The sequence below is a fragment of the Naegleria lovaniensis genome (genome assembly GCF_003324165.1).
Source record: "Naegleria lovaniensis strain ATCC 30569 chromosome Unknown tig005, whole genome shotgun sequence".
Lineage (NCBI taxonomy): Eukaryota > Heterolobosea > Eutetramitea > Acrasida > Naegleriidae > Naegleria > Naegleria lovaniensis.
The window spans coordinates 67,609-94,529 of NW_025407827.1; the positions used below are offsets into that span (position 1 = coordinate 67,609).

At 37.2% G+C, this 26,921-nt stretch overlaps 12 protein-coding genes across 12 annotated transcripts; 4 read left to right on the forward strand and 8 right to left on the reverse strand.

The window, feature by feature from the left end:
* Positions 1–33: 33 nt before the first annotated feature.
* On the reverse strand, positions 34–3,306 carry C9374_012400 (uncharacterized protein; the record flags this gene model as incomplete). Its single annotated transcript, XM_044688163.1, has 1 exon — positions 34–3,306. One exon carries the CDS (start codon positions 3,304–3,306, stop codon positions 34–36), a length of 3,273 nt encoding a protein of 1,090 aa, XP_044554042.1.
* A 550-nt stretch (positions 3,307–3,856) lies between these two features.
* Positions 3,857–6,085, reverse strand: C9374_012401 (uncharacterized protein; the record flags this gene model as incomplete). The annotated part of the gene is made up of 3 exons (XM_044688164.1): positions 3,857–5,194; positions 5,261–5,549; positions 5,634–6,085. The coding sequence occupies 3 exons, from the start codon at positions 6,083–6,085 to the stop codon at positions 3,857–3,859; spliced, it is 2,079 nt and encodes a 692-aa protein (XP_044554043.1).
* A 153-nt stretch (positions 6,086–6,238) lies between these two features.
* C9374_012402 (uncharacterized protein) lies at positions 6,239–7,111 on the reverse strand (the record flags this gene model as incomplete). The annotated part of the gene is made up of 1 exon (XM_044688165.1): positions 6,239–7,111. One exon carries the CDS (start codon positions 7,109–7,111, stop codon positions 6,239–6,241), a length of 873 nt encoding a protein of 290 aa, XP_044554044.1.
* A 157-nt stretch (positions 7,112–7,268) lies between these two features.
* Positions 7,269–13,148, reverse strand: C9374_012403 (uncharacterized protein; the record flags this gene model as incomplete). Its single annotated transcript, XM_044688166.1, has 4 exons — positions 7,269–11,459; positions 11,534–12,182; positions 12,285–12,562; positions 12,711–13,148. The coding sequence occupies 4 exons, from the start codon at positions 13,146–13,148 to the stop codon at positions 7,269–7,271; spliced, it is 5,556 nt and encodes a 1,851-aa protein (XP_044554045.1).
* Positions 13,149–13,315: 167 nt separating this feature from the next.
* C9374_012404 (uncharacterized protein) lies at positions 13,316–13,903 on the forward strand (the record flags this gene model as incomplete). Its single annotated transcript, XM_044688167.1, has 1 exon — positions 13,316–13,903. The coding sequence occupies one exon, from the start codon at positions 13,316–13,318 to the stop codon at positions 13,901–13,903; it is 588 nt and encodes a 195-aa protein (XP_044554046.1).
* Positions 13,904–14,481: 578 nt separating this feature from the next.
* On the forward strand, positions 14,482–16,389 carry C9374_012405 (uncharacterized protein; the record flags this gene model as incomplete). The annotated part of the gene is made up of 3 exons (XM_044688168.1): positions 14,482–14,715; positions 14,830–15,161; positions 15,261–16,389. The coding sequence occupies 3 exons, from the start codon at positions 14,482–14,484 to the stop codon at positions 16,387–16,389; spliced, it is 1,695 nt and encodes a 564-aa protein (XP_044554047.1).
* Positions 16,390–16,442: 53 nt separating this feature from the next.
* On the forward strand, positions 16,443–18,506 carry C9374_012406 (uncharacterized protein; the record flags this gene model as incomplete). Its single annotated transcript, XM_044688169.1, has 2 exons — positions 16,443–16,484; positions 16,554–18,506. 2 exons carry the CDS (start codon positions 16,443–16,445, stop codon positions 18,504–18,506), a joined length of 1,995 nt encoding a protein of 664 aa, XP_044554048.1.
* A 77-nt stretch (positions 18,507–18,583) lies between these two features.
* Positions 18,584–20,308, forward strand: C9374_012407 (uncharacterized protein; the record flags this gene model as incomplete). The annotated part of the gene is made up of 1 exon (XM_044688170.1): positions 18,584–20,308. The coding sequence occupies one exon, from the start codon at positions 18,584–18,586 to the stop codon at positions 20,306–20,308; it is 1,725 nt and encodes a 574-aa protein (XP_044554049.1).
* Positions 20,309–20,421: 113 nt separating this feature from the next.
* C9374_012408 (uncharacterized protein) lies at positions 20,422–22,104 on the reverse strand (the record flags this gene model as incomplete). Its single annotated transcript, XM_044688172.1, has 1 exon — positions 20,422–22,104. The coding sequence occupies one exon, from the start codon at positions 22,102–22,104 to the stop codon at positions 20,422–20,424; it is 1,683 nt and encodes a 560-aa protein (XP_044554050.1).
* Positions 22,105–22,257: 153 nt separating this feature from the next.
* Positions 22,258–23,830, reverse strand: C9374_012409 (uncharacterized protein; the record flags this gene model as incomplete). Its single annotated transcript, XM_044688173.1, has 3 exons — positions 22,258–22,567; positions 22,672–23,186; positions 23,657–23,830. The coding sequence occupies 3 exons, from the start codon at positions 23,828–23,830 to the stop codon at positions 22,258–22,260; spliced, it is 999 nt and encodes a 332-aa protein (XP_044554051.1).
* Positions 23,831–24,047: 217 nt separating this feature from the next.
* Positions 24,048–25,047, reverse strand: C9374_012410 (uncharacterized protein; the record flags this gene model as incomplete). The annotated part of the gene is made up of 2 exons (XM_044688174.1): positions 24,048–24,908; positions 24,985–25,047. 2 exons carry the CDS (start codon positions 25,045–25,047, stop codon positions 24,048–24,050), a joined length of 924 nt encoding a protein of 307 aa, XP_044554052.1.
* A 491-nt stretch (positions 25,048–25,538) lies between these two features.
* On the reverse strand, positions 25,539–26,912 carry C9374_012411 (uncharacterized protein; the record flags this gene model as incomplete). The annotated part of the gene is made up of 1 exon (XM_044688175.1): positions 25,539–26,912. One exon carries the CDS (start codon positions 26,910–26,912, stop codon positions 25,539–25,541), a length of 1,374 nt encoding a protein of 457 aa, XP_044554053.1.
* Positions 26,913–26,921: the final 9 nt, after the last annotated feature.

Sequence of the window (26,921 nt, forward strand, 5' to 3'; positions counted from 1 at the left end):
AATATTATTACATTCCTGAAATTGTTTTAACGCTTATTCCTCATCTTCCATTTCTTCGTCTTCTTCGCTTACCTCTTCATCGTCTCCCGTTGACATTTCATTCGAATACGATGTTGTAATTCCCAACTCGGCTGCCAAATATTCCTTCAGTGAGTGATAGGTCGTAAGATAGCCCTGTTTTTCCAATGTATCCCTCAAAGGATAATCCGCTTGCTTCACTTGAGCAATATTGTCACAAATAAATAATGATCCTTCATTGTCCTTGAACAATGGCAGAATGTATTTCACAATTGCCATTTTCACGTCGTCCACAGTTACCTTTCCAATATCTTGCAAGCTATCATAAAAATTCTTTGAGCCAGCAAATAATGTGTTCGATAAGAATCGAACTTGACATGCCGAAATAATAGTCTCTGCGCCGTGCAGCTTGTCCACAACCACTGTTGCTCTTGCAGAATTTAATGCATTTTCGCTCAACACAAATAGACTCTCTTTCGATTCATCATCATTCGAGCAAACTGCTTCAAGAATTGCCTTGCATTCAGCATATGTCTTGGAAATGTTACTCACTCTCGAAAGATACACAGAGACTGTTCCCTTTTCCACATTGGATGAAATGGATGAACCATAGCACAATCCTTTGCCTCTTAGTTTCACCCAAAATGGGCCTTCTTCCATGGTGAGGAAATTAATGGCAACACTCAGCGAGTGTCTATCATGATACAACTCATAGTTTGTAATTCCCTTGTGGGTCTTGATGAGATTGCCAGAGTCAGCACTTCCCATTCCAAGTAAAATTCCTCTCCCTTTCGACAGGTCTGTCAATTCATTCGTCCATTTACATAACTTGTGAAGTGGTTTCATCTGAGGTGTGGATACTGTCTTATTGATTTGATGATCCATTAAGGAAGCCCATGTGGACATAATATCCTCATAGTTATTGGGTCCAAAATGATTCACGTCTAACACGACATGAATTCGAATATTCTCGGGCTGATTCAACATATTTCTGAGACGAGTCAAATCAGCAATGACACTTTCTGGATCAGATTTCAATTTGGTCAAAGTTTCATTCAAAAACTTTTCCTGGAGTAAGAAGCTCGTGACATTATGGTTCGATTGAGGTTGTGTCACCATCTGCTTCAGTCCTTGGCTCATGACAGCCTCAGGTGAAACTTTGGATAATGGTATTTCACTGAGCAATACTTGAATCTTGGTTTCAATAATTTCTGGAGTGTAAACAGTGTGATAGAGGAAATGTTTTGTCCATTCAGCTAATCGATGATACTTGTCAATCTCAAAGGTGAGTCTAAATTGTAATAATTCTGCAAATAAGGATGCATGGAAGTTACGACTTGTATCTTGTTGGTCTTGATAACCACATCCATAACTGTACGACACAGATTCACGCATCAATGACATGATGACTTGGTCTTTTTTCATATACTCGTTATCGTATTTCAAGTCACATGAAAAGTTCACTGCCAAAAAGAGAGGAATGTACATTTTGAGTTCGAATGGAATGTTTGAAGAATCCATCATGCAAAACATGTCCACAAATTGTGACGGTATGGAAGACAATTGGAAGAAAAATGGTAATGGTACTGTGTGATTGACAAGCAATTGTTCCAACTTGTTGTCGTGCTCGGTCTTGTTGAATTTTGGATTATTGTCATTTCTGAATGTGGCAACGTGAATTTCTTCAATTTTTGACAACGATGGAATTGGGAATTGTTCTTCAAGAGTTTTTTGGTCAAGAGATCGAGCATTGTCCAATTCTGCTTTTGCTAATCTTTCTTCAAGTTCCTTGAGCTTCTGCTCTCCCAATGTTTTCTTTTGTTGCTCGAGTCGTTGCATGTTTTCTTCTGAAAGCTCACGTACTCGCTCTGAAGATGGAGATGCATACAATGTGACGCATGGAGGATTGAGTATGTATGTTTCAATTAGATCCTTCCAATATTGCTCGTCTTTTTGTAACAGAATGGCAGCATGCTTTGGAGCGTCAAGAAGATTTCTACAATCGTCATTGCTTGTACTATACAAAAAATCTTCAATCAAATCGTGTGAGAAGGTGTCATGCGGGCTTGTTTCAAATTGACGAAGAACCTCAAGCTTATCTCGATTTATAACCAGTCTAATATAATCCAAATCGAGTTTGATATTCCTCATGAAATCGAAAAATTTGTCTACAATAATCTTAACCTTATCTGCCTCTACATTTAAAAACCAAGCACGATGAATATTGTCAAAACTCTTTTCCACTCCACAGTACATGTCAGCACACCAAATATCACCATCTTCATTTTCCACAAATTCTTTTCGAAGTGGAGCAATATCTCCAACGGTCAAACAATTCCACAAAGTATCCAATGCATAGGATGTCAACAAATCTTTCCAAGGAGCAGCTCTCCATCCTAGAACTACATGGTGTCCAGCTGTTTCATCATCAGAGGGATACACAATTTCTTTTGTCTGTGATTGTGTCAATGGAGGAAGAGGAGTTTTCCAAACTTTAAATTCTGACATTGGATCCTCAATTTTAGTGAGAGAAAGAATTTTTTGTTCCATTGGTTGCACTGCATCAATCAATTCTTCTGGTGTTGTGTTACCGACAACAATAATGTTAAAATTCTTGGGTGAGTAATATTCTTGATGGAATTTTCTCACTTTTTCTACGGTTAATTCACGTAAATTGGAAACTTTTCCTCCATAATTGTATTGGTAACCTTCACTGCCTTCATACATGATTTCATTGAAAACATTGTAAATTAATTCATCAGGAGCATTCTCTCTTCCTAGCATTTCATTGTAAACTACTCCAGAATCTTGACCGTTTCCATCAATGTGATGAATTTCAGTCAAAAATCCAGAATCAGTCAATGAAGGATACAAGATGTGATCCAAATACACGGGAAATAATCGATAAAAACCTTCTGTACCAGCTGTCGTCAACTCATACGTGGTGTTGGTACTTTGAGTGAAAGCATTGGTTCCTTGTGCAAAACAACGATTAGCAACCTTGTCCAATAATCCTTTGAAAGGATAGTCTTGAGAGCCCATAAACACCATATGCTCCAATACATGAGGAATACCATCATGATCCGATGGTCGGGTTCGTAATGTCATGTAAGCCTTCATGATGGGTGAGCTTATTTTGGCCAGAGTAATGTGTAAGCCTGTTCGTGTGGATCTATACTTGTACACTGCTCCGTAATTGAAGAATTGAAAGGAATCCACCAGTTGGAAATCCTTGTACATTTCGGAAGGGGGAGGAGAGAGTGGTGTAATTTCGTCTTGTGGAGTCATTTGGAGTAGTAGTAGTAGTAGTAATAGAGATTTGAGTCGTTGGTATATTATCGGAATGATACAAACAATTTGAAATTGTTGAAGAATTATATAATATATATAATGATAACAATTGTTGATAATAAAAGCCAAAGATGAAAAATTCCAACAATCGAAAGTTGAACAATCCTAGTGATGGAATGTTGTGGCTATTTTTTACTTTTGGTTTTCCTCCACAGCACAAACAATTTCAGTGCAGTCCATCACACGTTTCACACAGCGCAAACGTTCAGTGATAAAAGCAAGACCTGTATCGACGAAGCCAATGGTTTCATTGTGCACAGTGTCACTTCCACATCCCTCCTCTGAGGATGGTAATGGAACAAGAATGACCCTCAGTTAATGCTTTGTTAAGGTAAGTTAATGGGACAGCTTGTCGTGATGTACTATGAAAAGGCTATCATTTTACCAAATTCTTTAAAAATTCAACATCGAATTTTGTAAAGCTATGTCGATCAATTCCTCCATGTGAACGTTCCTACTATTCAGCCTTTCATTCTTGGATCTTTGTTCATTCAAATTGATCATAATTTTCAATATAGGGAGAAATACTTTGAATTCGAGTATCTTCTACTGGTTTTCCAATGGTGAAATGATACAAATCTTGATAATTTTGAATTTCATCAATATCTGAATCTTCACTGTCGTCCAGTTCATTCAAAACAGAATACACATCCTCTTCTTCAATTTGTAACACATTTTCTAGAATGGTGTCATCAAAGAAGCAACCAATACCAGTAGCTCTCAATCCTATTCGCTCTGCTTCCAAATACAGAATGTGACCAATATATCCTGCTTCCCAGTACAGTTCTTTAAATCCATAAGGACCCTTCTTTGCAATGTGATTTCCAAAATTAAATGTCACCATTGCTATACTGAAACAACTATCACTTGCAATGTCTTGAAGACACGAAGAAAGTTTTGCAAATTTTCTCAAATCATTGGAGACAAGTTTAAAAAGTGGAAGATTTTGATCCACTTTTTTCCAATCAAAACTCATGTTCCAATCTTGTTTGATCTTATTGAAAACGCTCTCGCTTGTTGATGCATCGTTCATATTCTCCATACCTCGATACAACAGATACATTCCACTTTCTACTCCCTTCACTCGATGAACAAATAGAACAAGATGAGTATTACAACCATTTGTGGTGAAATTGTCGAAAGGAGAAAGGCATCTCCACAATGAAGGATAACGAGAAGGCAATAGTTTTTCTAACATGGAGAAAAATTGATGCTTATTCTCAACAAACGTGACACCATCGAAATTTTGAGCGCTTCTTCTTGTTCTAATTACTTGTTGAGCGGTAAGTGTACATGGAACTAGATCTAGAAATTGAATAGGTTTTCGTTGGTAAAGAGAATTGAAAGACCCGTTCAGTTGTGACAGTGTGGATGAAGGATATGGCTTCGTCAATGAGCATAATTCTGGAATTGGCTCCATTTGAGGCCAATGTTGATGCTCGTGACATAATAAATTTGGTTTTCCATAGCGTTGTGCTTGAATTTTTCCATTCACAATGTCATTGTAGAGCTGAGGCTTTTCTTGAGCAGTGTTTGAGACGGGAAGAGTATGTTCGATATGTAGTCCATATGGATCGAGCTTGAAATTTGGTTTGGTGTCTATCATAATAATAGCTTCGAATTTTTCCTTTTCCTTTTCGTAATCTTTCATTTCGGTGTCATTAAATTGATCAAGTCCAAGCACGGTTTCCATTAATTTTGAAGTAACAAGAGGATGATCATTGAGAACAATACAATCCCAACCGAATAATGAAGCACTATATTTCAAGGCAGCTATGGCATGTCCAGAATCCAATTGAGAATATCGGTACGAACGAATTCCATACTATTATTGTCATGATGATGATTTATGGATTCTTAATATCACATTCGTAGATTATTATTGACCTACCTTCCATGTTTCTCTATAGTTCACAGTGCATAGACCTACAGCAAAAAATCTATTCTTGTCATTGTGTTTATCCTGATTCGTCTTAAATAATAAATCTTTCAAAAGTGAAACCGTACTCCATTCACATCGCAATTGCAATGCATGATATTTTGGATGATACGAATAGACATGAGTCGAAGACTTTTTCTCAACTTGGGTTGTTTGTCCAGTCAAGTCACTCAAGTCACAATCTAAAATGCAATACACCTCACACGGATGAAGATTTCCACTCGATGGATTCACTCTCAAGCTAGTAGTATTGGTCCATAATTACATGTGTTGTCATTTGTAAGCATGGTAGTGATCTTATAATTTTCCATTCTTGAATATTTACCTCCAACTGTTGTGCTTGTATTTCTTTGTAGCAGACAAACTCATACTATAGAACATAAATTCACTCAAACTTTTTTCGTTCAATTCGACCGAACTGCTCGGAAGATGAATATTTGATGCCGTGTTTTCATTGGACATTCCTTTCTGTTCCAAATAAATTTCATCAAAGCCTTTCAAATGTATTGATTTGTTTAAAATTAATTCTTCATTCAATGAAAGTGTTTGTAAAGGCTTGGCGTCGTCTCCGATAAATGATCGATATGGATTCGGTTGATTCTTCCAATCCAAAAAGCCTTTTGAAGGTGCATAATTATTCGGATATTCATGTTTGGTTTGAATTTGAAATTGAACCAGTAACTTCTTTTTCATGAGCAATGATTTTGCTGATTGGTGTGATGAAGAGGAAGTGATGAAAGACGTTGCTGTGGATGAGGACGATGAAGGTGGTTTCATTTTTAATAATTAATGAATTACATAATTTCTCATTGGATTAATTGAATAACAAAAGATCAAACTTGATCTTTATGAATCAACTATTCTCTGTGAAGAAACCAAGTCTGTCACAACCTGAAATGTATAGCTTAAAACATGTACATCAATGAGTTTTTATTTTTTCATTGAAATGGAATATCCACCCGAGTTGGGATCCTTGTTGAGTGAAAAATTGTCCAAACTGAGTCCAAATGCTCCAAGTAATTGATTGCCAACATCTTTCAATTGGCCTAACATGTCATCGAGTTGTTTTTTCTGCTCTTCCTCTGCTTTTTTTTGTAATCTCTCCGAGTCTTCGAGAATTTTCTTGGCCATTGCATCAGGAATTGAATTTTCAGAAGATACAGATTTGTTTTCTCGCTGTGCAATGACCATTTCATTAAGCTTTTTCATATCTTGATAACTTGATTGAAAATTATTGAGCTGTTCGAAACATTGTGATCGCTTATAGAGTGATTTGTAATGATTTTGATCAAGGTAATCTAAAATTATTGAACAATATTCCAAACTTCGAGAATACAGACTTAATTGATAATAGGTCAAGGCCAAATTTGAATACAGTACAATAAGTAGTGATTTTACATCATTTCTCTTGCTATTTACATCCTCAAATACGTTCAAATTTTTTGCGAGCAATTCAATACTCTCTTTTTCCGTGAGCAACACATCATCTTCTTTGGGAACGCTGTTGCGTTCATTTTGGAGCACTTCTGGTTGTTCCGTAGTGTTCAATGATTGCTCCTCGGTCGATGATTTATCAACAACATTATTTTCTTGCTTGTGTTTTGATTCATCAATGGCTTTACTGTCGACAGCTTTCGAGTAACATTCTCGTATAAAAACAATTAAATGATTTAATGCTTGTTGATATTCTTTTTCAGCAGACTCCAAATTCCGAGACTTGAAAAAAGCATTTCCGCGTTCCTTTATGTCGTTACATTCCGAAAGGATTTGAACGAGATTGGGTATTTCTTGTGATGTTTGCATTTTTTTGTGGTGAATCTTTTGACACCAATTTATCAATAAGCAATGTTTGCAATTTTATGAATAAATATGAGGTAAAATTTGAGAAAGTGGCTCACTCAAATAACGTTGCCTAGTCGGGGATTTAAAATAACAGTTGTGTGTAATCCATTAGAGCTCTCTACTCTTGATCGTCATCTCTGTAATATGGATCCGCATAGTATGGATTGCTTGCCTTAAAGGCACTATTGGTCAGATGAAAACCTGAGCTATTACTGTGTCTGAAAGTTCTGGATGTACTTCCTGGTATTTCTCGTTGTTGTCTGCTTAAATAAGGACTCTGTTGAGCTTGTGGTTGTGTCATCATTACAGGAGAGCCTCTTTGACCTGAGCTAGACACGAATCGATTGGGAGATGCCCCTCTTTCGAAAGTTCGAGGCGATGATGACGATCCAATCATGGACCCATAAATTACAAATCCTAATACACCAATAATTAATGAAAGAATGATATAACCAAAGTATCCTGAGGACTCTTCTTGCTCTTGTTGAGATGGGGATGACTCATTGATTCGACTCGAAGTAGAAGGTTCAGATGCTTTGCCTGATGTGAACTTTGCAGAGATGGATGGTGTTTTGAGTGTTAATTGATCATGTGCTGCCTCTCCATATTTGACCTTAATGACGAAATATAAATCTTGGAAGCCAGAGGATAATTTTTGTAAATCTCCAGAAACAAATGACTGACGATTGGGTTTGACAAGACACTCGTAATGATTACCCACTTTTTCTGTACCAATGACATCAAGCCATGGAATATTTGATGTACATTCAACAATGGTATTTCTTCTTACTCTTGGATCTTGTGGTAAATCGAAAATTTGCTGATTGTCATCAAATAATCGAATAGGAACGCGAAGAGGTGAAGTTTTGGATGGGTCAATGCTAGAGCTAAACTCTGCTTTTGATAACATGATTCTGGCGCTCGAAATTGTGACAATCTTCACTCGGATTTGAGAAGCCTTTCCTTTGGATGTGAGAGTGACAACGCCTACTTGATGTGCGGTAGCATGTCCATATCGATCGATTGACAATACTGTAGAATCATCGCTTTCCCAATCATTAGACAAGTCGATGGTATCACCCACATGTAACGTCAATGATGAAACAACTGGCTTTTCTGAAGCACCTCTGGAAGAAGCAACTACAGTGAATTGGCAGTAATAGGCTTCCTTGAGCTCAGATGAAGAGAGTTCTACGGTGACAACGCCTACAGAATTGGCACGAACAAGGAGTACCTCTCGGATTGCATCTACTTTGATAGTCACCACATCATGGTAATTCATGCGTGAGTTAAGATTAATTCCAGTAATTGACACAAATTTTTCACCGCGCATTGAAAGTGCAGACAGTGGAATTTCAATATCGCTATCGACTTGTACCTTAAAATCATATCCAAATGTGTGTCCATATTGATTCAAGTGCATGGACAAGAAATGTGGATTTTGCACCGACACTTTTTGAGCAACGGTTTGTCCTGTAGCAACCTCTTCAATAATAACAATTGAAATACCTTCTGTAGTGTGGGTGGTAATTTCACCATTCTTTGCCACAGAGAGAACATTTTCATACGTGTCACTCTTTGCAATTGAATACTTTTGAAGTGAAATATTGTCCTTGTTTGTCTTTAAACGGAAGGTAGATGATTTTGGAGCAAGAATTAGGTCTTTGTGTGGGAAATCAATCAATTTCAATTTGTCATCCACTTGAACAATGGCACTAGTTTGTACGTGCCACGAAGAAAGAGAAGGATGTCCACTGAAAGCAGCGCTTATATCCAACTGTGTCTTGCCCACCTTCTTTCCTGAGATAAATACGGAGTGGCCAGTGTTGCTGTAGGGTTGATTCACAAATGCCACACCACTATCTTGGGAGTCTACAGCGACTTTGAAGTAAGGAGATTGCATAAAAACTGGAGAGAGTAAATGCTTGGTCTGGGAAGCTCCTCTTGTATAGACACCATAAACTGGAACAGGCACAAAGTTATATTCAAATAAGGTCAAAGGAGATGGAACCTTAAGTCCAACAAGTTGCACCACATAAACAGACAAAGTTTTTCGGGAATAAATAACGTTTGAATAGGTACTCTTCTTTTCAATAATTAATGTTTCTTCGCCATAGGCAATACCAGTCACCACACCCCTTTGATCTACCGAAGCCACATTGGAATTTTCAAAGCGGAATACAGTAGAAACACGTTGAGACTCTGCTGGGCCTCCTGAAACATAAACTTGATAGTTGGCTCCTGGAATCAAGACCAATTCTTCTGGCTCTACTTTCATTGGTTCAAATACATTCACAACGAAAGGAGCACTGAACACTCGTCGACCATCTGAATTCAAAACACTGGCTACAAGTTTCACAATACCAACTCTTTCGCCAGTGAGTATATACTCGTCAGAGCTCGAATCAGACTGCTTAATTACGACTGTACGTGTTGTGTCAATGTCAATCGAAGGATTCATGGCAAAATGTTGAGATTCTGGGAATGGTGCGCCAGTATCGTCAAACACTCTCAACTTGAGTGAAATGGATCGATCCACTTGAACAAAATGTTCACCTTCCAAAGCGACATCATGTGCATCAGCAACCTTTACAAAACAGCTGGCAGCAGGACTCACACGAGAATAAGAATCAACAACATCCACTCTCACATAGCCTGGAATAAGGCCAATGACTTCGGCCCTCGAGTCTTTTGGAACCAAATCGGCTACATGAGTATTGTTGTGAGAAAAGTCGTATTTGCCTGATCCACCACTCGCCTTCACTGTGAGAGAGACTTTTCTATGTCTGAATAAGAGGAAACTAGTTGGAGTAATAAAAACATTTGGTGCAATTCGTAATTCAATTTCATCAACCAAAGGTGAAGAAAAAGATGAAATAGCAGTGGAAATGATTGCATTGGAGACGTGTCGTTTGAGCTCATCTCTTTTGTATCCAGTAATTTTTCCAGTGAGTACGACGGTACCCTCGTTTTCGTTGATATCCAATAGTCTGAATCCTGGTGCTTGTTGTTGTGGAGAAAACTTGACAATATTATTATTGCTCAAATCCCATGAATCATGAAGAGTTGAGAGTGTTATAAATTGATTTTCCTCTTTGTCATAAACATGCATGATGGCAGGTATTGTTTGATTATTTCTAACACTGTATGTTCTAATATTCTTTTTTGAAATTAAGCTCAATTCTTCCATTGTCGAAGGATTGAGGGGAATGACTTTGAGATGTGCTGGTTGTTGACAAGAGTACTGAACCTTAATGGAGGCTGCACTTGGCAATGCGTCTTCCGTTGGAATTTGATGATTAATCTCAACAGATAATTGTTGTTTTCCAAAATCCAAGCAAGTGATGTAGAATGATCTCTTTCTGTTCTTGACATTCTCCAACGTATTCGTATCTTTGGCAATTTTAAGACGATCTGGTTCTTCAGCAACAATGGTATCAGTAATTCTTGACTCTTTCTTCACAAAACTATCCCAAGGTTGAGGACCTCCACTGACAGTGAGTTGTGCAGTGGCTCCTAATGGAACAAGGAAAACCTTATTATTGTCAGTGAATGGTTCTGTGATTTGTAAACGAGGATAAACTGCAACATGTGTCTTCTCTTGTAACTTTCCATTTTGATACTTGGCTTTCACTGTAGTAAATCCCTCTTGAATAGCTCGAATAGAAACTTCCGCGTAAACGCTTTTTCCTACTTGACATGAATGAGATGAAATGGTATACACGGAAGTGTCAGTAATGCTCCACTCAAATTGCAGGCTAGAAATATTGTGGTAGATGTTTCCATTGCTGTCGAGTGCTTTGAGACGTAAACACAAACTGTCATCTACGGCAACTTCACGAACACCTTTTTCAAAACGCAAACTATGAGGTTGAGAAACAGATACAACACGAGAGTCACCATTGTACAAATTCTGTTGATCAAACACAATAACATCAGCCTCTCCATTTCGTTTGGAAGTCAAAATACCATAAACTTTTCCTGGTCCCTTTTGGCTGACAACATCAAATGATGAACCTGGGTTAACAGCTGTCCACATTAACAAACCACTACCACCTGTGGCTTCAATTCTGAACATTTGTTCGACACCAAAGTCGTGAGGTAAATAAATAATGCTGTCTTGAAGTTGAATGGTGACAGGAGGAACAATAGAGATTGGTCTTGATTGAGTAAGCTCAATATTTTCATGAGCAGAAAATGATGCTCCAGATGTCAACTCTCCAGTGTTGAGAGAAGCTTTGAAAATGACATCTCCAACTTGATCAGCTCTAATCAAAAATAAATCTTCGTTCTTGGAACGACTTAATATCTTGATTGTTGAGGCGCTACCCCAGTGGTAGAGTCAATAGAAAACTTGAATTTAACATTCTCGGTAATATCTACTGGCATGTGATATTGATCGTACAACTCAATCTTCACTTCATATTCATTGTTAACCACCAGACTTGAATGTTCATCATTATTAGCATTTTTGTAATTTTTCAATACGTATTCATAGCCTCTATAGAGTCTTTCTTTCTTTGGACTGATCAAAATTTTGATAGAAGCAGGTTTCACAACGTGAACGAGTGCAGAGGCTTTGTTCAAATTGAAAGTAACATCTTGAGCCATAATATTGGTAGATCCAAGATCAATGGCTTTAAATACTCCAGTACTAGGAGCAATTTCTCCAACAGCCTTGTTCAAAGATAGCCATTCGTAGTTTCGATTTGGCATTGGAATGAGTTCAAATTGATTTTTTTCAGAATACTTCTTAATATATAGCTCGAATGGAATAACTGTACCAGGTACAACTCTCATCTCGTTTTTAGGTTTCAACATGAAGCTGTCAGTAACAGAAATAGTGACCGTGTCAGATAAGGTCACACCTTCTTTTTGGGTGCTCTTCAATGAAACTGAAACTGAAACCTCACCTGATTGTAAACCTTTTGCAATAATGACGTCGTGGCTTCCAACGCCTCTCTTAATTCTTTTCTTTTCATCAAAGAAATGTACAGACTCGTCATTAATGTCAATGAGTTCAATGAGACCTCTGTTTACCAAGTTGAATGAAAATCCCAATATGAATATTTTCGAATATGGCATGACAGCAAGTGTTAGAAATTTCAATTTGAAATTAATACTAAAAACATACTTCTTTTTGTGTCCTGATAATCCTTCAGATTTCCATACAAAGCTTAATCCTGTCAATGAAGAAAAAATGTTTCCCTCCGCATCAAATCCGTCAACTTGTAAAGTTTCCAATTCGTTAATAGTCAGTTTTCGGACTGTAGTTTGCAATTTTACTTGACTGATAGAGTCTATAAAAACTTCACAGAAAGCAGTGGCGCCCGATGAACCTGAAGAAGGATGGTGTCGATGAGCCGTAACAATGGCTACTTGTGCTTTTGAGTGAAAACCTTTTGGAATAACCTATATGTTAATGGTGTCATCAATTAAAATTATCATCATTTTACAAATGTTTGTATACAGAATGCGTGGTCAATTCACATGTGAATGAACAATGATAGTAATCGTGTGTTAGTACACAAGGAACCGATTCGATTGAATTGATACATACTTGAATTTCTTGAGAACATGTCATCACTTGTGAGCCTCCTACTTTATGGTCATCCGATATTTTGTTTACAGGCACCAAGGTTACCAACTCTGGATGCAGAGTTGTCCAATAAAAACAATTTTGCTTATCATCTTCGCTGAGTCCTGATGTTGTAGCCTTTAAAGTTACACCATCACTGTTCCATGCAATCAATGCACTGACCCTGTTCAAAGAAATTGGAGCATTTGCTTCTGATGATGTGTGTTGCTGAAAGGAAATGTTCGTAAAAACTCCAATAATAATTAAAAATGTAATGATTAAAAATTGACTGGTAGATTTGGAAAGAAAAGATGATGAAGAGGAAGAGGCTCCGACTGGTCGCCTCCTGTGTCTGTCATTGGATGTTGTTGTTGTTGTGGGATTAATGCGGCATGATGACGCAGACAGCTTGCTCCACATTTTTTTTGTTGAAGGCAACCTGGTTGCCAACAAAGCGGCAACATGAACGAAAAGAACATGAACCAAGAGAAGAATTCTTACACTTCTGAAACAATGAACAAAATCCATGGAAGAAACAATATCTACATTTAAGGACTTTTAATAATTCGCAGAAACCACACAAAAAAATGAGCAGCAACAACACCTCAGCTCCATCATCACAGCCAACACAAGCATCATCAGAAGCAACCACACAATCGACATTTGCCCCACTCCGACAATATGATTCCGAGACTGGAAGAATACCCACACTTTACTCTACTTTTCATAAAGAAGAAATTCAACGGACAGTTGAAGAGAAACAACGAGTGGGACAAATGCCAAAACCTGCATCCAAGTCTTTGAATTCGTTTCAGAAACTGCTCTCGTATGTACCTCCAATCAAGTACCGATTTGGCAGAGAATTCTTTAAATTTGCATGGTATCTCATGTATCCATTCGGAGTAGTGTTTGCAATTTCTCAGCCAGCCATCAAAGAATGGATTGTATCGAAAATGCCAGAAACCAAGAGTTATATGGATAGTTGGGAGGCCAACAGATCAGAAGAAGAGGTTAACTTGGCAGAAGATATGAAACAAAACGAACTAGGAAACACAAATCACTACAATTTATATTGGCAAGAAAAAGCAAAGAATGATGAAAGAGTTAAAAAGTTTTTGGCAATGCAACGAAACAAAGTAGAGGAAGATATGAAAAGCAAAAGAGTGGAGGAATAATAATGAAGTTTTGCAATTATTGGAAGCACGTGGACTATGCCTTGAATAAGTGCGTTCCAATCGATTGTTTTTGATCGAACGACCATTCCTCAAATGCAGGGTTTCAGATTATTGGATACAGTTGCCTTGAGAATGTTTACACTTTTACTTGAATGGTTTCTCTCTCTCACTGTCAACACCATAAAATATAGGTCAATGTTTTTCAATAATGATGAAGGGTGGAATTGCATTCTTCTTAATGTGTTGGTACAATTATTTCTTTTTGAAAATATTTTTTGAACCACAACACAGCACTCGCAAGAAAGCATATTTGAATGGGCTGTTTACTTCCTCACAAATTTGTTCAACACAGTAAATTACTCACATTTCTCTTACTTTCCGTCTCTCCAAAAAGAAGGATCGTCTTTGATAGTGTGACAAACCAAAATCCCCAGATAGGCAGGCTTTTCTCATCTGCTCACAAAGCAGAATGAGTGTTATAATGCTTATCACATTCTCTCCAAAAAGACAAATGTGAAATTATTTTACGCTTCCCACTGTTTTTCCAGCCAAGCCCAGAAATTCTTTGAAAAACAAAAATGCTTTCCTCTTACGAACCTTCAACTTCTCTGGATGACCGAGGGGAAAATTACTCATCACTGCTGCAATGTCATTTGATTTTGTTCATCGGAAAGAAATGTTCCAATAAAACGCTCCAATACCATCGTTATTTTTCAGCAAGTCATGAACGTGTTTCATTGGACGAGTGGAGCAAGAGAGAAAAGTTATCACTACATGCCATGTTCAAGAAGGTCATCAAAAAATTAGAAAAGGTAACGAAGAATATTCTAAAATATTGAAAATATATTTGAATTTCAATTTTTATTTTCATTGTGATCATGGCGACAAATGTTGGTCCGACTTCAAATGTTGTGCATGTACAACAGCAATGTAAAATTGTTATTGACGATGAAAATTTAATAGCAGAAACTCGGAAATCATTGTTAGAGAAAGTGAAACATTGCATTCCACAATGTAAAGTTGGAGCTCTGTATTTTACATGCAACAATGAGCGAGTATTGGAATATCAATTCAACCTGAATCAAATATTAAGCTATTTCCTAAAGAAAAATCATATCAAATCGCCAGACGTTTGCTTAACGGGTCATCCACTTCTTCAACACAGTCAAGACACATCCAAAGAACAGATCATTCCTTCAAAAACTGAAGGTTTTGACATCGTCATGGAAAGTAAGGTGAAACTTACCATTGTGAATCGGTAGGTGTTGTATATGGTAATGAATCACTGGAATGCAATAATAATGTTATTCACATGATATCCTGTGATATATCCTAACTTGAACATTTCAACCTTAAGAGAAAAAGTGGAATTCAATCATCAAGGCTTAATCGTGGATGGACTGTTACTGGCTCTTCGGTTGTTGGTGCTTTCTCCTTCTCAAGAAAAAGATATTTCTAATTTTGCAGACCCTCATATTCATTGGCTTTTCACACAGTGGATTAAAGTCAAACCTAATGGACGAATTATCATTGTCTTGATACAAAAAGACTATGAAAAATTATGTGATCTACTTGGTAAAAAAACCAAAACATTTGAACAATTCGTCATGTGGGTTGAGAGGACTTGTTGTAAATATTTCACATTTCCTATATTTACTGTGGAGATCAAAATGATGAGCTCGACCCAACAAATGAAGAGAGATGAAATATTATTACTTTCCTCATTACTTTATTTGCATTCTCTTGCAATTAGTGAAGCAATTGTGATAGTCTCTCCTTTCAATGCTCAAAGCATGTTACATCTAGGAAATTCATCGATCGTGAACCAGCACAAAAAGTTTTTCACTACTGAATGTAGAAGCGACAAGAATCATCTATATATTAATAACGAAATGTATACCAGTATGGCTAAACTAGGATTAATACTTGTAGATTTTTCTAGTTTTTTGGATATTACCACACAAGAGTTGGACTCGGATGAAACTCTACGCATTGAGCAGAAAATTGCTCTGATTCAACTCGATTACCGATCGAATCAAGCTGAATTTTTGAAACATATTGAGTTTGTGCAAATAGATTCATGGAAGAGCAATGGTGAATGGTTTAGCAAGTATATTGGAAGATATCCTTTCATTTCTGAATTACAAAAAAGCAATAGGAGTGAATTTCGAGCTGGAATATTTCAAGACTCTCAACAACGTGAAATCAATCACATTCTTTTCGGAATCATTTGTAATCCTAGTGTCATTGCACAATTTGCATCTCAAAATGATTTCTCGAACCATTTACAATTTTATCAGAAAATCAATGAATACAGTGTGTCAAATCAAATGAACATGAACATGGAATCGATTAACGCTGAAAGGAAGAGGTTTTCTCCCAAACAAACTGAAAAACTCTCGAAAGGAATTGAAGGAAGTCCATCAGGAGGAAACCTCATGAGAAAACAAATCAGCATGGTGATGCCTAACACATCCCACCAATAACAAGTACCATCGATGGGAAAACATCTGACATTTTTCAATTTCCAGTGACAGACATGTCTCTCTCATTCATTTGTGATTATTTTGGTTTGACTAAGGTAAGTTCATATCGTATGGTATTACCATTTGTTTTGGCTTGAATCACAATTTCAATGAATGAATCACAGTTCCAACGAGGAAAAGATCTTGAATCTTCCATTTATGACGTGATGGTGAAACTCATTCCAGAAAAACCAAACTGTTTCAAAATGTATTCCAAGTGCACCAGTCAACAAGTGCCTCAATATGGACAAGAACCAATCTTTTATCGACAAGAAGTATTAATGAAGGACAAAAAGATTAACAAAGCAGTGTGTACATGTCCTGATGGTTCTCAAGGTCGATGTAAACACATTTGTGCTGGTATTTTGGCCTATATTTCAATTCTTACAAGTAGAAATCAAGGGGATGAACAAAAACTTGAACAAAAACAAATGATTTTGAAAAGTGGTGAATTAGATTCACAGGAGCATGCGAGTCAAATGAATGAACGTACACTCTCTCAACACTCTGTGTCTCCTCACTCCTCTTCCAACGTTCTACAGGCCTCCAATACTACTCTCCATGGAGACATTGCAAGCTCTTCCAATGAGCCAAAAAAGAAGAAGAAAACATTACCTGCTTGGATGGCGTTACAATCAAAATCAGAGGAGAAGGAATCCAAGAAAAAGTCATCCAAAGCACAATCAGAACTTAAAAAACCAAAAACGAGTTTCTTTTTATATTGCGATGATCATAGAGAACAAGTGAAGGAAGAATTAGGTGGTAAAGTTTCTGCATCAGAAGTGGCCAAAGAATTGGGAAAACGTTGGAAAGATCTATCCACGGAAGACAAACAAGTATATATCGATAAACAAAAGGAATTACAGAAAGAATATGAAAAACAAAAAAAAGGAAACACAATGGACAACTCGACCTCTGAACCACTTACAACGACACGACGAGAAGACAACAAAAAGAAAGAACCACTTTCACAACAACGAGATGAAAATTCAGAACGCGTATCTCATAACATTGCAATGTTGAGTGAACCATTCATGAAAACAACTGAAGATTCTCCTGGAAAAAAGAAACCTCAATCCTTACTACCCAAGAAGGGACCGCATCAAGTCGTGCCAAATATTCTTCACACAACGTTGTGTGTTAAAAAGGAATTTCAAAATGATAATGACGACGATCATGATGACCGTTCTGCATGCAGTAATATTTTCTTTTCCAAATCGGGTAACACAGAAATTCATCCAACCACAAGCAACAACAACAGATCAGAATTCAATCCTGTACTACGAATCAAGAGTGAAGTATCGAGTCCTGTGAAGAATTCTCTGACAAACGAAAACAAATTTACCTTACCTAACCAATTCCCCAAGGCAATTCCATCTCCACAACAGAAACGAGATGATGTTGAGGTTGAAACAACACCTGCTGTCGAGGATGATGATGACGATGATGAAAATATATCCATTATGGACGTTTTCTTTTCAAAGAAGAAACGAAAGAACCCTCCTTCACCTCGTATGGAAACAGCAAGAGACATGGGTGTCGTGTCCACTCGAGGAGGAGCACGTCACTTGGAATCTGTTAGTAGTACGAACAAGGATCAAGAAGACGATGATTCGTTATCGACGACTACTACTACTACTACTGCTACTAACACAAATGTATTCTTTTCCAAGTCCAGTAAGAAACCAAAGAAAGTCCATGACCAACAAGATACAACGATCGGTACAGACTTTACAACAACAACAATTGTGCAGAACCATTCATCTTCTCCTTATTATCAATCATCAAGCAATACAACACAGATGGTTAATAAGCTCCCAAACAACAACAATGCCACAGGCAATGACGACGAAGAGGAAGAAGAAGACGAATTGACCTTTCAACAAATCTTTTTCAGCAAGTCCACCAAAACGTCCTCATCCACTCGGCAGCACAACGTGGCCGAGTCTAAAAAACCAATGACAGAGAAAGATGTTGAAACAGTTCGTTCAACAACGAACTCTTCTGGTGGAGCATCCTCTACCAAGAGCAAACAAACATCCCTTAAAAGCATGATGGATGCCTTCTTTGATTTTTAAAAAGAAGACTTTGGAGAATGGATATATTTGGTGCGAATAGGTCCATAGTAAACCAAGAACCTTTTACAAAAAAAAAAATGACGACACACGTGCCCATTACTTTTGTGAGCCGATTCAATTTGCAGGTGGTAAAGGAAATTGGTGAAGGAGAACATCATTCCGAATCATGTCATGTGGATCATAGTCATCATCATCATCATGGATGTTGCCATGAAGATCATAATTTGAAGCAACCATCGTGTGGTTCCCATCATCATCATCATTCGGGAGAAGGTCATGAACATACTCACCATCATCATCATCATTACAATGTCTCATCCATAAGTGTCCTATTTATGGGACTGAAAGATGGTTCTGTTTCTTTATTTGCACCTGGTGCTTCATCACTCACTCAGTTTTCACTTCCTCAACAAACGACTGCCATTTCCAATATTATTCAAATAAGCCACAAAATTATTTCCGATATCGATGAGGACCATTTATCGAACGGTACACCAAATTCCAGTATTGAAAAACGAATCAAGAAGATTTCCTGCAAAAATTATTTTGCATCCATTTCTGAAAATGATGGTTGCGTCAAGTTTTGGAAAATTTATGCAAAAGAGAAAACTCAAAAACATCAGTACAATGTGGATAACAAACACATAGAGCTAGCTCCAACCAGCTATATTGATTTTTCAATGGAAATGATTGATACTTCATCACAAGATGCTGCAACATTTGAATCGCCTATCGTAGCATTGGGAAATTCGCATGATTTAATTTATGCCATTAGTGAAAGAGGTGAAGTGGGAGTTTGGAAATTTGGATTAATGTCTGGTAAAATTATTAGATTATCTAAATTCAACTTGGGAAGAATGAATCACAAGGTGAAAAGTGTTTCCTCAAGCCGAAAAGATCGTTGCAATCCAAATCGGCTTTTATCATACAGCTTTATTGCCGTTGCTTGGGAAGATGGAATGATTGCCATTCTCGAACCAAACTATCGTTTGGTAAAGAATAGAATTTCTTCCATTGGTCTCGAAGAATCTCATCAAGATTTTCAATTCAATCGATTATTCGTATTGAAAATGGTCATTCATGCATTTAGTGCATCCATTGCATTGGCAGTTGATACACATGACGAGACAGAAGAATCAACTTACTCAGAAGAAGTACAATCAGAACAGGAACTCTATTCCTATCCATTTGAAAGCCCATTGAATAACATTACCTATGAGTTGCATCTCGTAACTCTTCCAGAAAATAGTGAACATCTTCATGTCTTGATCAAACAAGGAGGTGACTATTTGATACGAGTATTTAACACAGCCGAGTCTGTACCTCTTACGAGTGATCATTTGCATGTCGAGGGAGCACTACGAACCATGGAAGAGGAATTTGCTACAGAAGCCATGCGTGAGGGAATTCATGACAAGATTTTCCATTTGAAATTTGTTGGAGAGCGGATGATTGTGTCAAGTCAGGATTTGATTGAAATTTATTCACGATTGGAAGACTCGAGTACATTTTGTTCCTTAATTCATGGTGACCATGACGAGGAGGAAGAGGCGACAGAGGAACAAGAAGAGAATGTTGTTGGCAAGCATGAAGATGACACCACTTTCGAATTGTCGAGTATTGAATTTGATGGACGAAGAGCTCTTCTGTTAGGATGCACCGATGGTAAAATTCGTGGCGTTCTTGTACCTTCTGTGGTTCATTCTCATCTTGGTGCAACGACAAGTTCGATGAGTCACTTGGAAGGTGAGGAATTGGAAACCTTTGAGGTTGAAATGCCCAAACATTGTATAAGGAAGTGAAAAGCAGATGTGAGTTGTATCAATGCATTTCTCTTTATTAAATTTCTTCTATGTTGATAACTTAGTATTTAATTTCATGAGAAAAAGAACGATAGGACATTCGAAACAATTTATTAAAATGAATGAAGTGTAGTATTAGTACCATTGTTAATATTTGATTCGAATATTTCATGTAGAGCAACTCTTGTGCCTCCGCCAGTTAAAATCACAATTGGAGCTGACCAATCATACACACATAACAAAGTGAAACTGAGAACTACTGTCGCAGCTGAATACAAATTGTTGTTATGAACGGAACCTTTCCATAATAAAAAGATGGCAGTGTAAACGAATCCAATTGCTACCGAGTTAATACCAAATAGAATTTTCTGAACTATTTCCTTTTCTCTGTATTTGGACCAAAAAGGTAAAATTCCCCAAATTAATAAGAATGCTGGCAAAAATAAGGCAATCCAACATAAAAATGCTCCTACAATTGATTTAGATATCACAGCTCCAACATATGCCGCAATGTTAAACATTGGTCCAGGAAGACAGCTCACAAGTGAAAAACCGTTTAAAAATTCTTGTTCAGTTATGTAATCTGTAAACTCTGTAACGATCATTCCCAGCACAACATGACCTCCTCCAAATATCATGCAACCAATTCTATAAAATGCTTCAAACCAAATAAGATATTTGAATTCAAAGAATATTCTACCTATCATGAGCCCACCAAGGATTACGAAAAAAAGCCCTAGAAATAGAATACCCATCCATGGCTTGAAGGTAGTTATCGGTGTTTGTTGCCGACCAGATGTTTCGTTATCTGATTGAGATCCTGATTGGATTGTGTTTGAAAATTGTCTTGGAGATCTTCTAAAACTTGAGAAAAATATTTTTGTTTTCAAAAGTATTGTCTTGACTTTGATTAGAGAGGATGTAAAGTTAAAAATTCCTTCTTCTTGCTCCTTTTCTTTAAGTAATTTCTTCAATGTTTCCAATTTTTCTTCTTCTGTCTCTGTAATGTAATTTTTCAATCTATTGTCAATTAATTTTTCAAGATAGAATTTCACCAATGTCAGAATACCACCTAATACCATTAACACAACAAGTATCCATGGAAGTGGAATCAATAGAAATGTGATACAAGCAAAAAGTAGCAAACTTTTTCCAAATAACGAATCTGATAACTTTCTTGATAATTGCCAAGCAGCTTGAACAACCAAAGCCACGGCTGCACATGAAAATCCGTTCAACATGACAAAAACAAGTGGATGGAATGATGAAGTAATATTTTGATCGCTTAGAAATAATCCAACCAAAGTCATTACGATAAAGGAAGGAAAACTAAAGAGTACAAATGCCAAAATTCCGCCGAATATACTATTCAAATAAATAGTGCCCACAGCAATGACCATTTGTGTTGATGTAGGGCCGGGAAGTGATTGAGAAAGTGAAAATAGTTCAGTGAAGTGTGGTTCATCAATCCATTTTTTCTTCCGAACAAATTGTTTTTCTAAAAGCGAAATGTGTGCAATGGGTCCACCAAAAGAAAATAATCCCAAAGGAACAAATACCACAATCATGTTCAATAACTTTTCAGCGAGGGATTTTAATCGATTTTTCCAAGAAGGAACGTGATGATCATCATCCTTTTGAATATTCAATGTAATGGAATCATCATGATTGTCGGAAACTTTTACAATAGTTCCTTCATCATCTCTAGGTTCTTCTTCTTTTTCATCAATTAATTGGACATCATCATCATCATTGGCTTGTTTCTCCAACTGATCCGCAGAATTGAAATTATCCATCTATTCATTGAGAGAATTTTTTTGTTGTCTCCTGCAAATTAAGGTCACACCAGTCTTGGTTGCTGAATGAAATAATACAACAAGGTCACAGTGAACAAGATCACTTTATGTTTTGCAAAATAAAACCAAAAGATTTACTTCATCTTTACAAAATTATCTCTTTTCCCAACCATATCTTTCGGCAACTCTGAAGAAAGCTTCCTTTGCTTCATGTTCAGTGTAAGGTGTAGTATTGGAAAAGTCCAAACGAGCCTCACCAGCAATCATCTCAGTTCTGATTTGAACAAAGATTGATTCGAGAGAACAAACAGAACTCCATCCAGAGGTAGTTAACAATTCCATACAAATGGAACCACCAATTGTGACGTGACCAGTACGGAAAGCAAATCTTGGTTTGAGAACTCTGATAAATGGTGGCTTGAATGGGAATTCAAGTGGGAAAGTCAAGTCCAATGTGATATAGCTATTGTTAATTAACATTTAGAAAAATAGAATGTGTCCAATGAAGTTTTGATGAAATATTTTCGTCGTTCAATACGAGATGAAATCAATCATCATAATACTTACTCAATACCATGTTTCTTCGAATATTCAGCAAGATCCTTTGCAATTTGACCATCTTCCTTTGGATCGAATTTAAAGAAACGAATTTCCCAATGGAAAAGATCGTCATTGACTGGATTAGCGCTAATTCCCAATTTTTCAGTTTCTGCTTGTTTGATCTTCATGTATTCCTTCATGATACAATTGATACAACCCTCAGAGGCACCTTGTGGCTTTTTGAATTTCTTCTTCATTTCTTCAAAGTTTGCGTCATAACCACTGCCCATGCTGCTCACGGGTTGAATAGGCATTTCATCTTGCATGTCGTCTCCAACTTCAATTTCAACTTCTTCTTGCTCCTCATCGTCACCTTGATCTTCACCAGCCATCAGTGCAGATTCAACTTGGTTATAGATTGAGTTGGCCTTTTGCAACACGTCAGTAAGGGATCTCTTTCCTTGAGCACAATAGTCGCTCAATAATTTGATAAATCTGACTCCTTCAACTTCTTCCAAAAGATAGTATTGGCTAGCCACTTTCTGTGAACATTTCATGAAATTGAATGAAGAACAAAGTATCACGAGTCAAGAGTCGGAAGGGTACAGATGCAAATTTTCAACACATGACGATCAAAGTGAGAGCCAAAAATAGTGTCATTCGAAAAATTTCAAGCATTTAGAATTTGAATGTGGTGATATGGTATGACACAATTAATAATTGATTCAAATATGAACATTCCATCAGAACAATGATCATCATTATTGAGAGGATGATTCCCGAAAATTGTTGATCATCATCATTATTCCAACAACAAATAATACGAAAAGTTGTCAAGACAGTTAGCACCATTGAAGAACGACGATGATTTTCGTTTGATGATGATCAAAGAGAAATTTCAATACATCCATCAAACAATTATCGCAACGAAAAACACCGGAGAGTAGAAGTGAGAGAGGTTTTCGGGAATAGTCAGCAATATATTTCAGAGATGATCCAATAATATACTTACAAATGAATCTCCATTCCTGGAAATTGAAAAGTATGGGTTATCATCAGGGTCAGCTTCATTATCAACCACAACATAAATCTTGTCGTCGGTACTATTATCCTTCAGAGTCCATCCAAAAGTGTTCTCTTTTGCGTTATTCAAAAACTTTTCAGCCTCTGCCTTTAGTCCAGACATTGTGTTTGATCAAAATGAAATTGTTATGTGTTCAAAGATTTCTGTACAGCGGTGAGCTCACGACGACCCGAATGGTTTTGTGAATTTTTTTTTGCTCTAAAAATATTTATCGAGTTCAAAGGTGGTTCTAGAGCCTGACTCCGAAAGCTCTTCACATAGCCAAGGCATCAAATTATTTTCATTTCATCTGCAACTCAGATTCTTATTGAATTTACTCTCATGATGACGACGAAGAAGAATTTGAAAAACCTCCCACACAAGTGTTGGTAACACCCTTAATACAAACATATTTTGCAACTTGCCATCCAATAATCACAGCGACCATTAGTAAAATAACAATAATGAAAATACATATCACTGCCTTATCGCAATTTGTTCCTCGTATGAATCCGTTCAGCTCCTTTTTCGCTCTCTTTAAGCCATCCCCGAGCTCGTCCAAGTTTTTTTGAATGTCGTCCATTCGTTTCGATTGATCTCGTAACTTTTCAGCAGCCGATGCTCCAATCTGGATCGTTTCATCTCCAATTCTAATCATGTTGTTTAAAATTTCATTATTTTCATCATAGACAGTTAGAATTTCATCGACTCGAGAATGACCTTGTTGCATGGGAGGTGGAAATGAATGAACACTTCCTTCGTGGTCGTCCATAACAATAATAGAACCGTCAAGTTCATGATGATTCTGCGTTGGAGATTTCGTCTTTCCAACCTTAGTGGTTGACCCGTTAGAAGTGGTTGCCTTTCCTTCGGTTGAAGAGGGACTGATATTTGTTACCCTCGGAGTTGTTGAGGTTGCTCTTTCATTCATTTCATTCTTCTGAAGTTTCATCTGGCTCAAATCATCATAACTCTGAGCAATAGCCTTTTCCAATTTCTTCATTTCCAGTTGATAGAACTGTTTCTTATTTCCTTCATAGAGTGCAAGATCATCTTTGAGTTGCAAAATGTTCTCCTTCGCTTGATGGTAGTATTGTTCGGCTTTGGTAATAAGTGTCGTTCGTTGGGCTTGTTCTTGAACGGAAGACTTGTGGAGCTGGAACACAACATTTCTAAGAGACTGTTCCTTATTTTTTATTTCCTTTACATGCGTCATGAAATGGTTGTTTTTGTTGTGTTTAATTAATTTTCAAAATTTACATTAGAAAGATACGTACATCGAGCAGCACCTCCAACGACTCATCTTCAGTTTCATACATGTTCGAGATATCGTTTGGCATGTTTGAACGCGTTTGATGGCTTCTTTTTTAATTAGAATTTAAACAACCAATCACCTGTTCGTCTAGTGAGACAATTTCGAATGTTACCAAGAACTTGGAAGATCTTCTCATTTTTGTTTTTTTCAAATGTTTTAAAAAATGAATTTAGGTACCTTTCCGAAAAAGAAGAAAAGTATTGTTGTGAAACCACAAATCAGCCACACGATGGAATTGTTCCTCTTCGTCAGGCTTGTTTTTACTGAAAACATTCCAATAAATATTCACAAAACATGAAACAATTTTGGAAACATATAACTGGAAGAATCTCATGGAATTCATTTCTAGTTCATGAACAATCCCAATTGGAATCATGATTAAAATTATGGAGATAGTTAAATTGAGAGCTTTCGACGTGAAGGCATAATGTAAATCCCATCAGGTCTTGTAGAATTTAACGTAACACTGTATTTAAGTAGGCTCGTCTAACGTGTTGGACGGTCTCCCTTCATATCTTACTGCTGCTCATTATTATACTTGTCTTGATAATAAATAACAATATTCTTAGTGCCTCCAGCAGCTAATAATGAAAAACGGTCATGGAAACAACAAGCACCAACGTTTTCTCCATCCAAATCGACAATGAAACCTAAACATTGAGTCGATCGATAGTTAAAGAGAAGTAATCGACCCCGAGAAGTGCCTGCGACCAAGTAAGGAGCATTTTCAGTGTCTCGAACAACATCAAGGGAGGTCATAATGTCTGTTTCGGTTTGAGAGAGTACTTTTTGTGGAGCATCTTTTCTTTCAAAGGTGTGTACCAACGTGGTCGCTTCATTCAAGAAGAAGAGCCCACAATTTTGTTGATTCTTGTCACTACTTGAGCTATTCTTATAGACACACATTAGAAAAATACCTTGATTGCTACCACTTGTCACCGCCTGAACAACAGTCGTCCTAATCATTGAGAAAGGAGAGAGTGAAATCTTTCTCAATAAGGATCCATCTGCCAACTTCCAAATTCCAAGATACGAAGCAGACGTGCCAATTACAAATCCTGGCAATGAGCTCACAAATTCCAATTTTGAAACAATTTCTTTTTCGTTAAGGGAAGCACACTTGATCACTCCCTTTCTACTTCGTAAGTCTTCCCCAAGTGAATATTTGAGAACATCCCCGTTCGTGCTTGAAACAACAAGTGTTTTTCCACTAATTTCCATGGTTGATATTGGTGCTCGGATATCATCGAGACTTAATGCAGGCTTCTTTTCAATGCCTGTTTGCTTTTGATGCTGTCCATCAATTTCGAAAAATCTTACATGGAAAGTTTCTGTACCTTCTTGGTTTTTTTCTTCTTGATTTCCATCATCTAAAAGTGACATGGTCATAATAATGGAAGGTTCAAAGCAAGATCGAGCAATGATCAGCATTTCTGCATCTGGCGTAAATCTCACGCAGTAAAATTGTTCTTGCTCCTCAAAGAGTAAATCAAAGAGCTCAGTTTGTGTCCATTCTGTTCCAGTCAATTCTCGGATCGACACTTCTAACTTGGTACAAATGGCAAGCTTGGGTTCTCCAATGGGAGCGAATACCATGTTGACAACTGGAGAGTTAATCTTAATCTTTGAGTATGGTTTAAGGGGGTGTTGTCTGTTGATTTTCAAGATGGGATGATTTGGCAGAGAATTTTGTGAAAGAGTAACCAAAGGAGGAGTTGATGAAACATTGGATGAAGAGGATGATGATCCTGGTTGTGCAGAGGATGAAGCTGTTGTTTGCTTTTTTTCTGACCATTGAACTGCAGACATCTTTGAGGATGGTACTTCTTCATGACGTTCATTTTCATCAGCACCATTTTCGCTACCTGCTGAGAGTAATGGTGGTGTCATTTCTGGAGT